Source organism: Artibeus jamaicensis, unplaced genomic scaffold (genome assembly GCF_021234435.1).
Source record: "Artibeus jamaicensis isolate MK-2021 breed Jamaican fruit bat unplaced genomic scaffold, CSHL_Jam_final contig_387, whole genome shotgun sequence".
Classification (NCBI taxonomy): Eukaryota; Metazoa; Chordata; class Mammalia; order Chiroptera; family Phyllostomidae; genus Artibeus; species Artibeus jamaicensis.
Genome location: NW_026521812.1, coordinates 46,341,442 through 46,354,317, shown reverse-complemented (window position 1 = coordinate 46,354,317; position 12,876 = coordinate 46,341,442). Strand labels below are relative to the sequence as shown.

At 32.1% G+C, this 12,876-nt stretch overlaps 1 protein-coding gene across 1 annotated transcript in view; it reads right to left on the bottom strand.

The window, feature by feature from the left end:
• The window catches only part of PHIP (pleckstrin homology domain interacting protein), a 135,128-nt gene that overhangs the window by 61,726 nt on the left and 60,526 nt on the right, over positions 1-12,876 (bottom strand). The window contains exons 16-17 of the mRNA XM_037142891.2: positions 4,296-4,424; positions 2,922-3,147 (exon numbers count right to left, since the gene is read on the bottom strand). Of these exons, the coding sequence (XP_036998786.2) occupies positions 2,922-3,147; positions 4,296-4,424 (355 nt within the window). The remainder of the gene's footprint in view (positions 1-2,921; positions 3,148-4,295; positions 4,425-12,876) is intronic.

Sequence of the window (12,876 nt, the reverse complement as noted above, 5' to 3'; positions counted from 1 at the left end):
ATGGAGCAGAATAGAGAGCCCAGAAATAAACCCATGTCTCCATGATCAATTTATATTTGACAAAGAGGGCAGGAGCATAAAATGGAGTAAATATAGCCTCTTCAACAAATGGTGTTGAGAGATCTGGACAGCTACATGCAAAAAAATGAAACTCAACCACCAACTAACACCATACACAAAAATAAACTCAAGATGGATAAAAGACTTAAATATAAGTTTGACACTATAAAAGCCCTAGAGAAAAACATAGGTAGGAAAAGTTCAGATATCCCCACGTAGCGGTATTTTCACCAATATGTTGCCTACAGCAAAGGATATAAAGAAAGAATAAACAAATGAGACTACATCAAATTGAAAAGCTTCTGCATAGCTAACATGAAAAGGGAACCAACCATAGAGGAAAATATATCTGCCAACGTTATATCTGTCAATGTTACCTCAGAAAAGGGTTTGATCTCCAAAATATATATAAAAACTCACACTGACTCCACACCAGGAAGACAAACAATCCAATTTAAAAATGCAAAGGACCTGAACAGACTCTACTTCTCCAAGTAGGACATACAGAGGGCCCAGACACATATGAAAGGATGCTTAGCATCATTAGCCATCAGAGGGATGCAAATTAAAACCACAATGAAATACCACTTCGCACCAGTCAGAATGGCCATCATAAACAAATCAACAAAAAGGTGCTAGCAAGGATGTGGAAGATGTAGTGCACTGTTGGTAGGAATGCAGACTGGTGCAGCCACTATGGAAAACAGTATGGAATTTCCTCAGAAAACTAAAAATGGAACTGCCTTTTGACCCAGTAATGCCACTGTTAGGATTACACCCTAAGAGTCCTGAAACACCAATTCAAAAGAACCTATGCATCCCTATGTTCACAACAACACAATTTACAATAGCCAAGTGCTGGAAACAGCCTGAGCGCCCATCGATAAATTAGTGGATATAAAAACTATGGTACATTTACCCAATGGAATTCTATTCAGCAGAAAGAAAGAAGGACCTCCTACCCTTTGCAACAGGATGGATGAAACCGGAGAGCTTACTCACATAAGTGAGTAAGCCAGGAGGTGAAAAACAAATATACCCTCACCTATAAGTGGAACCTAATGAACAAAACAAATAAGTGAGCAAAATACAACCAGAGATATGAAAAGAACAAACTAACAGTGACCAGAGTGGTGGGGGGAGAGGGATAATGGGAGAAAGAAGGGGGAGGGTCAATGAGGGTTGGACTGAATGTGAGGAGGGGTAGGGCTAAGAAGAGAATTGGGCAATTTGGGAGACAACTGTAATTGAACAACAATTAAAAAAATTTTTTAAAGAGGAAGAAAAAGAATTAGTAATCCATATGAGAAGCCAGAAAAAGAACACTCCAGATAGAAGGCTAAGAGTCAATACAAAAACTTTAAGGTAGGGAGAAACTTAATGTGTTTTAACCCACTCAACTTTTTCAGCATCAACTATCTGTACCAGTCCTGTGGGACTACTTGACTCTTACTCTTCTAATAGGTAAAAACTTTTCTGTTTTGGAGCTTTTGACCACAATACTTCCACTTCAAGGATACACATGATAAACGCTAACTTATCCTTCAAGCACCAACTAAACTGGCATCTCCATGACATTTCATCTATGAAATGTATCTTTCCAAAGTATCCCTGAAAAAGGGAGCTGCTATCCTCTCTCATTTCATCAAATAATTGGTATATGTCCTAGTGCTCAGCCCAATGTAGAATGAAAACCTAGTAGATAGTTCCTCAAGCATGGACTGACTTACTTATCTTAATATTCTAATTCTAAATCTAGCACAAAGCTAGGCATATAAATATGTTTAATCTTGTTGAATGAATAAAAAGTGTTTAAGTGTTATGAGATGTAAGAAAGCACTGACACGAGAGTAGAGAAGGTAGCAATTAATATGAGGTGTGAGAATATAGAAGATTTGATGAGACTGGACCTTTAGAGTAATCTGGGAAAAGTTGTTACAAAAGATATTATGGAATAAAGTACACTAATGAAGGTACAAAGAAAGGGGAAAATACATGTACTAATCACATAATGTTATATAAAACAAAATTAAAATTCAATGAGTAAAAAGTGTACATAATCAGAAAGCTGATTCACCCTCCTTTATTTTACTAATAGCTCTCAACTCTTTTCATCCCTATCTAACATATAAACTTTTAAAAGTTGATCACTTTTTAAACAATCTTTGATGTGAATAGGCTATCTATATCTAGTCTTAGTTTCTCTTTCATATAACACTATTATCCTCTTAATATCACAATTTTAAACCACATCTGTTTATAATTGTTTATTAATCTAACAAATCCATAACAGCAAGGAGTATGTCTGTTTAGTTTACTACTGAATAACATAGCTTAGCAGGTGTCAGGGACAGAGTATATTCTCAACATATGTTGCTGAATAAACATCTAAGTTGATTCCTTTCATAGCAAATATAGGAACTTATCCTTTTAGTCTCCAGAGGTTATAAATGGATATACACAAAATTATTGCTTTCAATCTTCAAAGTTCTTAGTTATCTTGCAATACTCAAGTGTTATTTTAAAAACTTCAAAAGAATAAACTGATAGCAGTAAGAGGGAAGGAGGGAAAGGTGACTGTTGGAAAGAAGGTGAAGGGTTTAGTCAAGGAACATATCTGAAAGACCCATGGACATAGACAATGGGTTGGGGAAGTGTGAGGGTAGGCTAGGTAGAGGGAAGCAAAGGTAGAAATAATTGGAACTATAAACAAAAATAAAAAATAAACCAGAGAAGTTAGAAATTAATGCTACTTTTCATTTGTTCAAAACAATTAAAAACAAAGTGTCACCCAATTAACAATCTTATAAAATTTCACCGGGAAAAGAAAAATGTGGTTGACCATGAAAATGAGCATTTACCTGAGGAAGTTACTCCCATCTGTGGGATGAGCTGCTCTTCCCTGCAATTTTCACGACCAGGAACTAATCTCTGGTATCTTGACGGATGAGGGTTACCATCAACATCAACCAAAAAAGGGGGAGGCATGAGATGAGGTGCTTGCTGAGTCTGTTCATCTAACACAAAATTGTTGGCATCACGAATAAGGGGCCGATAATCACTATGAAAGAACATCTGATCTGCTATCTATAAAAAGGACCGTAAAAGATTGAAAACATAAAAATTTATCATTATAAATTTCTAACAGAAAGCAAATATTTTAAACATATTAAGCAACAATATTTTTTTTATGATCAGAAAAGAAGCTACTTTGAATTTTATCTGGAACAAGAAAGATTGTTTACAAACAAAATCAGTTATATAATTTCAAATTTCATGATAAAATCGTATCTAGGTATAAATTTTCCAGTGGCACTATTACTTTTACAGAACTGCCATGCTTTAGTTACTTTTTAATTACTAAATGTGGTAATTTTTTTTACATTTTTGCAAAGAGAAATCATTAATTAAACTCTTTGAATTTAACTTTTTAATGACATCACTTACACAATTTAAGAAAATCCTTCGGTTTACAGTAAAAATGGTTTATATGCTATTAATATAAAATTTAACAATTCAATTTTCCAAGCATTATTAAGCATTTTTGTAAAATTTTAAAATATAAAATTATTAAGGAGAACTCATGCCTGATATATCTGTAATTTCAAATTTTATTGGTTAACTTGGAATTTTTAAAACTAAGCCATGAGCTATGAAATTTTATAATAATCTTTTATATCACTCTACTGTAAATAGCAATTTAAATATTTTCATCACTAATCTTAGTCTTTAATATTTAAAATCATTAGCTACCATCAGTATGCCATGTATTTTTGAGGGTCACATAAAAGCCAGATTTGTAGCCAGATAAATGCTTATCACCCATATAAATAAAATATTTTACATAATTTCAAAGAGTCCCTTTATGAATATAATATAGCCATCCCCAGCTTATATGCTCAAACTTTAAGAACTGCAACCTATATTGCTCTAGCTGGCTAATTAAGTATAAAGTTATTCCTTCTGAAATATACAGATTATATTTTCACCTATTTAAATAAGATCTAATCATGACTAATGTCTATTACAGAAAAGAAATCTAAAAACAGTTGTCTTCACCCTCTCCTCTAAAACATAAGTCCTCAGACTAAAATATGATTCTTCTATATGCTCATATATTCTTCAAATACACTGAAAGCATAAATGATCCCCAACCAGCTTCCACCCCAAAATGCAACTAAACATACTGGGATTAAACAAAATAAGGAGAAGATAATATAGTCATTACTCCCTACCTTGTCATATTTGCTACTGGAGCCAAAGCCAAAAATTAAAAGATGTCCATGAGAGTCTGTGCATGCAAAATGCTGACCATCAGGAGAGCATTTGCAGTCAAACACTGCACCATGTCCTTGGCCTTCAATCTGAAATGTATTTAACCAGCAATCAAAACATTGCCATTAAAAAAAAAAAAAACTGGTCACTACTGTTACTAGAATTTTACGATGATATATAAGTATACATCCTAATGAAGTGAAGAAGTATAACAAACACAGTGCGGTAACAAAGTTCATGAATATTTATGAAAAGTGCCAGATTAATAGTTTTGAAAAATAAATTGTTCTACTTATCCACAGACCAGATACAATTCAGGAAATAAAGCACTACCAATCTCCCCCACCCATAGAATACTGCTTCACGTCTTTGACCAAGACTTAAGAATGTAATTGTGCCTTACATTCCATCTTATCTGCATTTAATGAAGCTCTTTCAGCAAAGGCTGACAATGTGTAGTAACAATAGGATTTTTTTTGGTAACTCTTGGAAGTAGTAGCCAGAGATCACTGCTTACAAGACACTATTTTTTTTTCCTTTTGGTAATAAGGTCCCTTGATGGTCTGACTCATATTTTAAATGGCGAATTTCAAAGGTTAAAGAAAAGGTTTTTTTTACCTGATAATTGTTTTCTGTTTTCCAGTTCCATTAATCCAGAACGAATGGGTTTCTCCCTGCAACCTGTCAATCAAACAGAGGTGGCCAATCACCACTCTGAATTTTTTTTGCTCTCAGTGCTTCTTCAGACTATGTTCCAGTTGAAAACTTCTTTAGCAGTGTTCTGAAAGAGGTAAAAATTCTACCCTATCTAAAGCACATCTAGGGACTGAATTTCAGAAAGAAATTAAAATAGGGAGTTGACTCCCTAACAAATAACAACTAAGGATAATTTTCAACAAATGCGATTGGATTTTCTGGATTAGCAGAATCGGAACACACACAATTATCAGGTAAGAAATACCTCCTCTCTGTTCCGGTATCCACTGATCTAGAACAAACTGAATTTTATTAGTAATATCCCAATATCCCAGGAAATGCTTGGAAAAGAGAGAAGTGGTCATTTTCTTTCTTTAGTGTTAAAAATATGGCATAGGGATGAACATGCAATTCACCAAATACAGAAGTGAAATTAAAATTTAGAAAAAGAACAGCTGATTTCTCAAGGAAAGTTACATTTTGGCAAATAGAGAAAACATCACTTTTAAAAAGAAGGGTTCTCCCTAATACATTTAGAGTAGCACAAATAAGATTTCTTCAAAAAAAACAAAACAAACAAACAAACAAGAAAAACAACCAACAAACAAAAAACCACCAGTTTTTCCTTTAGTTTGCTGGAAAGAAGAAATGAACCAACCCACTGGTGTTTATTAATGCTGTTTTGGATAGAGATAATAATGAAAAAGAAGTGACTTTCCTAGAAATTTTAATGTATAAAAGAAATTGTGAATTTATCTAATATCTATCATGCTTGAAGATTTACCAAAAAAAGGAAGAAAATGAATCCTAAGTGAAAACAGGATCATTTCTTGGTTGTGAAAAAAGTTGGAGAACAAGACACCAGAGGAAGGAAACTCCAAGTCCCTGAAAACTATTCAAAGACAAGAAAGAATATATAACTATTTCTCCACATTAACATACAGGAACTAAAAGGTATATAACTAACTTACTATTTGCCAAAATTGAAAGACTGTAAGTAGAAATGTCAGAATTCAAGCCTCTATTTTTCTGTTTTCCAGGCAAATAAAAAGTTAAAAGAACTATTATAAAGAACCACATCAACAAAGTTCACCTCTAAATAAAATTTAACATAAAAAAATCCAAGATAAAGAATTTAAATTGCACTGACCATGTATTGTTGGATGCCTTATTTATCTTGGTTCACTAACTTTTACAGAAGAGAAAACAAAAAACACAACTATTTTATAACTATACTCTAAGGTAATAAATGCTTCTAGAACTAATATTATTTTGAGTCTAAATTTACTATTCTAAGGATGCAGAACTCAGAAGAAATCTGAAAGAAGTCTTACTCAGCAATGCCAAAGAGTATCTGAAAGACATTCATAAGTATGGTATCCTCCTCCGCATGATGTTTAGACAATCTTGATCTACTTTTTGGGGGTGTTGTGGAGGAGGCATAGTGTGAAGATTAATCAACCCTACAATCATGCTATCTACCAATGTTGCCACATTTACAGTTCGTAGATTTCTAAATAAAAAAGTTCCCGGGGGACATGAAACTTACAAAGCTCTAAAAAAAACAAAATCAAAGAAAAAACAGCAATCCTATCAGAGATCACTATGTTCCCTATATAACACATGCCATTGTGAATATGTCAAGATGGTACCAACTTTCTTTGTGCAAGGCATCTGCATAACTTCAAAGTGAATTTTACATGGAAGAAAATGAAAGTGTATTTCAGTAAAATCAGAGAACAGAAAATACATTATAATGTATTTGGCTTAATCTTATTCATTAAAGAAGACATTGAAAGTATGTGCATTACACAGAAACCAATCAGAAAAAGTGCCATGACTTTGTTAATTAAAATGTCAAATTTATCTTTGGGTCCTCAGATAACCAACACCCATAAAAAAATGCAGGCAAGGATTTTCAGTTAATACAAAACAAGAAAATATTTTATATCCCTTATGTACTAAATATACTCTGTTTTTATTATTTATGCTATGCTAAAGCAAACCAAAGAAAAGGTGAAATATTTCTCTATGAAAAAAATTTTGTTTTCTTAAACAGGGGTCAAAGTAGTTATAAGAGCTCTCAAAGAAAAAAATTAATGCAATTATTTTAATATGTATGTGTAACTGAAAAGTAGTAAAGCTTATATTTAAAAAACAAAAGGAAATAAAAACCCTCTCTATCCATATTAAAGTTAGGCCTATTATAAAATTAAATGCACTGCTTAATAAGAGAGTAAGTCAATATAATTTTAGATGAATCAATCCTAACAAAATTATGGTTGCTAAACATTAGAGAAATGTTAATAATCACCACATAATAAAAATTGAATATATTAAATCACAATAAAAGCTGATAAAATCCAAGAAACAATATTTACTAAATAGTGCAAAAATTTTAAGTGTAGGAGCTAAAAGAAAATGTAAAAATATATTCATTGATTATGAAAAAGACGTTTTGTTTTATTTTTTTAAAGCAAAAGATGAAAGGAACAGACAAGTTAAATAATTCACTCCTTTGTAAGAAAATTCTCATAATGACTAAAGAATGCTGGAAATATTTGCAAGAAACGATGATGATAGAAGTGTCATATTTAATGAAGAATATTAGTACCTTTTCAAGCCAAAATACTATCTACAACTTCTAAGATAATTTTTGTGAAGTAGAGAGATGATTACGTAAAGAAACAGAGGAATGAGGCCCAAGACCCAAGACATCTTTCCTCTATTAATGAGCAAGTCTGTGATATGATAGTGATAATTTAAATGATCTTTAGAGTTCTACCTAGTTCTAAAATCCTTATATCTAATATTTGGGAAGGTTTTCTTGGAAGAAGTGGACAATTTTAGAATGAAGACTAAATTACAGGGTCTAAAATTGTATCAATCATGAGAAACATACATACAACTGAGTATGAGAAGTATGCACCCCTAAAGGAAAACAACATAACTCAGTAGGGTGAAAAATGAACTATCTTAAGCAGAATCATCCTGTTATGGAATTATCTAAAGTCTATGATCAGTGTCAATTTGTTTGGTCTCATTCACACTTTTTTACTATACCACTGATTAGAAGGGAGCATCTTACCTAGAAAGTACTCCACAATTTAAAATTAGGAGTCATTTAAAACACCCCAATAATTTTATGTGATAGACTCAGGAAGTCTTTCCTTATAAAGAACCTTTAAAGTCAATAAACCTGGGGGATAATAAAGTTAAATCAAGAATGTACACTAGATACTGAAAATAGTCACTATCATATGCATGATTAAAACATGCTTTGGCAACCCTCTATTTGTTACAACAGTTACAGTGTAAACAAATATATCTTAACAGAAGCTATCCACACTGTAATAGTCTAGGTGTCATCCCACACTGTATAGTCTAAATGTCCTCAAAGATCATTGCTGAATGTTTCCTTTAATATTGAAAAGTCTTTATGGTAACATGATTAGATATGAATTAAAGATAGCTACTTAAAGTAAGTGGTGCCAAGATAAGTTTACATAAAAAGGAAACTGCTGTAACTGCCTTGATAAATCGAGTAGATATATAAAAGTGATTTTAAAGTGTATCTACCTAATTTTCATAAAAAATACATTATCAAAAAAATAACTCATTTTGAAATTTAACAGCATTTTGTTTATCATATTCTGATTTTTCTGAGGGAAGCAATACTATTAATCAAGTCTTCCTGAAATCTATTCTCCTCCTTTGGTCTCTCTTGACATGGTGTCACACATACTCTTCAGAGACTGTGATCTCCACCACCCTGCTAAATGATAAGACTATTTCTAAAAGCTTACTTTTAAGCCCTGTACACTGCCTTCTCTTCACCATGATGAACTAAACATTATTCTACATGAAAGACTTTTAACATCGCCTTCTTTTTACTACTAGCTTCTCTATATAGTCTATCTCCAAGTGCATGCTGGAAATTTCTATACAGTCCAATACTATATCACAGTAAACATATAAACTAAGAAAATCACTTTTTCTTCACATCTTCATTTCCTTTAATATCAATGTTAACAAAATCACCTAGGCTCAACACTCTCCACAAATTTACTAAATCTATCACGCTCCAGCCATAATCTTTCTACCAGTCACAAAATACCAAATACACACACACACACAGTTTTATTTATTTCTTCCACAAACTTCCCACTACCTACCCCTTTAATTTTGCATTTTGATTTCAGTAATAAAAGTAGTTCTCTCCCCACTTATCTAATTTCATACCTGAAATACTACTACTGGCATTCAAAATATTTTTCTTTTAAGTTTATAGAATATAAATCTATTTTACCAAAAATCACCACTTGTGTTAACTATTCTTTAAGCTCACAAATTAACATAAGGCCATAAATAATCCACTTCAACTTCATGCTTTTCATTTTATCAGCCATTTTTCAAAATCTGTTCCAGACAAATTTTGTAAACTGCTCTATGAACATATCTTAATATTTCTTACTTGGTTATTTATATTATTCCACTGATTTAGAAAATTACCTTTTTTACTGATTCAATTATTATTTATTTTTTGAGGCATAATTTCAATTCTTCCTCAGCAAAACCTCTGATCATCCCCCTAAGTGATCTCTACATCTTTAGGTATAGCAATTACCTTTTCTTATATGCACACTACCATTTGAAACTATCAATACTTCTTTTAAGGTATATTTCATCTCCCCAATTTAACTGCATACTGGCTAAAAACAAGTACTACATCTTAGTCTCCCGTATGGTCCCCATATTTTGTGCTCATGAACAAAACAGCATTCAAATACTTGCTAATCAGACTGTCTTCACCTTAAATATATAATTTAAGTACTTTCCCTTATAACTATTAAATCTTTAATACCCTTGTAATATAGACTCATAGAGCATGTCAAAGAATTACAACCTAAACATAATTCCCCAAATATAGTGTAACAAGCTAGAAAGAGAAACTCACATTCATGGCAACAAATTTTAAGGTATTTCTTTGATATCAAGATATAGATGAGAAAGAGAATGACAGAATCTAAAGCACCCCAGAAACCTGAAAGACAGTAGCAATAACTAAAGTTTATAATCAAAAGACTGAAGGTTAATTCCTTACCCAGAAAGGTTGAAACAAAGACTGGAAGCACCAAAGAATCCTTTTAACACAGAGTGTTGATATGACATCTTGTTAGGTGATGACAGATAGGTAATGAGATTGATAGGAAAGAAGAAAGGAAAGAAAAAGAGGGAGAGAGAGAGAGAAATCTTGAAATCTGGATTTACAAGGGAACATGATATGAGATATACTGATTTAAAGCTTTTCGTTCTCCCTTTCCCAGATGGACACAGCTACAATTGTCCAAAACTAAATAGAGGTCACACTGAGAACATGGCAATGTCAGAAGTATACATGTGCAAAAATTCTGAGTGGTGGATTGGCAGCATCTGCTTGTTTGGAACGTTGCAAGGAGAATTTATGGATCTGGATTAGTGGACACTGGAACATTTATTTTTTTTTACTCTCAAGTAAAAGAAAAGTTAACAATTATAAAAATAACCAAAAAAATAACTAAATAAATAAAATTGTTATTTGGAACTTACCCATAAACAACAAAAACAAAGCAAAAATCAAATTCAGTAAAATAGCTTTCTAGCAAAAGGTATACTGACTCTTCAGTTAAAATCAGAACCAGACAAGAAGCAACCAGAAGAGAGTTTTGAACAACATGACAGAAATCGACATGAGAGAGAAACTCATAAACAAACACAGCTAGAACAATAGATATAGAGAAATAAAGAGCGCAGGAAAGATAAAGCAAAAGCACCAGATACATGAGAAAAACTACTAATGTGGAATCTACAAATCCCACTCCACTTACTATCTAATAATCAAATGGCCTAGTACTAAGAAATTTAAGTCTCTTTTCATATATTTTCAAATAAATTTAATATTCACTTAAACTTACAGTTAAAACAGCTGTACTTTGAAATTTAAGAGAAAAAAGGTTTAAAAACAACTTTGTGAACTTACAAACATTATGGTTATATAAACCTCTAAACTTGCCTACTACCTCTTGCAGGGAATTAAAATATTGCAAAAGCTCTTGACTTCAGTTCAGAGAATTTGCACACATTTTCAACTTATTTCTGGGAATAATTTATCTACCTCTCAGTAATTAACTGGAGTTGAGAGACTTTAGAACAACTGTCATCAAAACAAAGCTATACTGATGTTTACCGCCTGCCACTACCAACCACAAATTCATGACCTTGCTAACTATACCCAAAGAGTTAAAAATATTCTTTTTTAAAAAAGATTTTATTTATTTTTAGAGAGAGGGCAAGAGAAAGAGAAAGAGGAGAGAAACATCGATGTGTGGTTGCCTCTCATGTGTCCCCAACTTGGGACCTGGCCCGCAATCCAGGGATATGCCCTGATTGGGAATTGACTCTGCAACCCTTTCGTTCCTAGGCCCACACTCAATCCCCTGAGCTATACCAGTCAGTGCTTAAAATATTCTTAATATACATTATCTGCCTTCAATAAAATATCCAAATGCACTCCAGTTTTTCACTGAACACTCAAGTTACATAAAGTACTGTTCAGCTGAAACATAAGTAATTTACATAGTTTTAAAAAGAATGTATGTAGGTAAGTAACATTTAAGGCCTAGAATTCAGGTCCTTTCATAAAAGAATAAATTTGTCTTATGTTCGTTAACATTCTTGACAATACTCTCATCAGCTTCTTTCTTGGTCCATTAAAAGAAAAAGGTTTAGTGTTTCTTCCTTATATATTATGCTTTTCCAACAAATGCTTTTATAAGTTTATTTTAGGATCATTTCATTTAAAAAAATGAGGCAAGAGGGAGAGGGAGTGCAAGCTATATATACTGTCTACTCCATTTCATACCCTATGTCACTTGTCATATATCTCTTATAAAAAAACAATAAAAACAAATCCAACATCCATTCTTCAGCTGCTTTTATTATTCAGATCCTCTATTAAGAACAAAGCTATCAGTGAACATAAGAGAAATGATTCTATCACTTTTAATAAATAATACCACTAACAAGTTGAGAATCCATTTATAAGAATTTGGAAATGAAATATATTAGGAAATTATGCAAGCTTACAAATTAAATATCTTTATCTCAATTCTCAATCTCAAACCTTTTGTTTATAAATTTCGTTGATCCTAAAATAAAGTATAAGATATAAGATTTTTTGAAGTGTTATCATAGCTGGCTGAAGGAAAGAATAAATTAAAATATTTATCTGAACGATGAGTATCAGTGCAATATGAAAATATTAATGGCTCAATATTTTAAACTTACAGAATACATTAACAAATTTATTTGTTAAAATATAATTATTATATATCAAACACAAGTATTTAAAAATTTAACCATTCACCTTTGAAAGGCTTTTTAATGATAGAATTTTTTACTATTTCTAAAATTTCAAGAAACAATTTCAATCTCTGTAATAGTTAAGAAAATACAATAGAATGTTGATTAATACAAAGTAATTTATTACATAATTTCATTATCTTTTACTGAGGTATACATTTCAAGTGGAAATTCAATTATCATAAAAAGAACTGATATTAAAACAGTATTCTCAAATATACTTGATAAAAATCTGCATTTTTAGAAGAATTTACATAAAATTTGTTCTTTTTTTTTTTTTTAAGATTTTATTTATTTATTTTTAGAGAGAAAGGGAAGGAGAGAAACATCAATGTGTGGTTGCCTCTCGTGAGTCCCCTGCTGGGAACTGGCCTGCAACCCAGGCATGTGCCCTGACAGGGAATCAAACCGCAATCGCGTGGTTCGCAGGCCCACGCTATATCC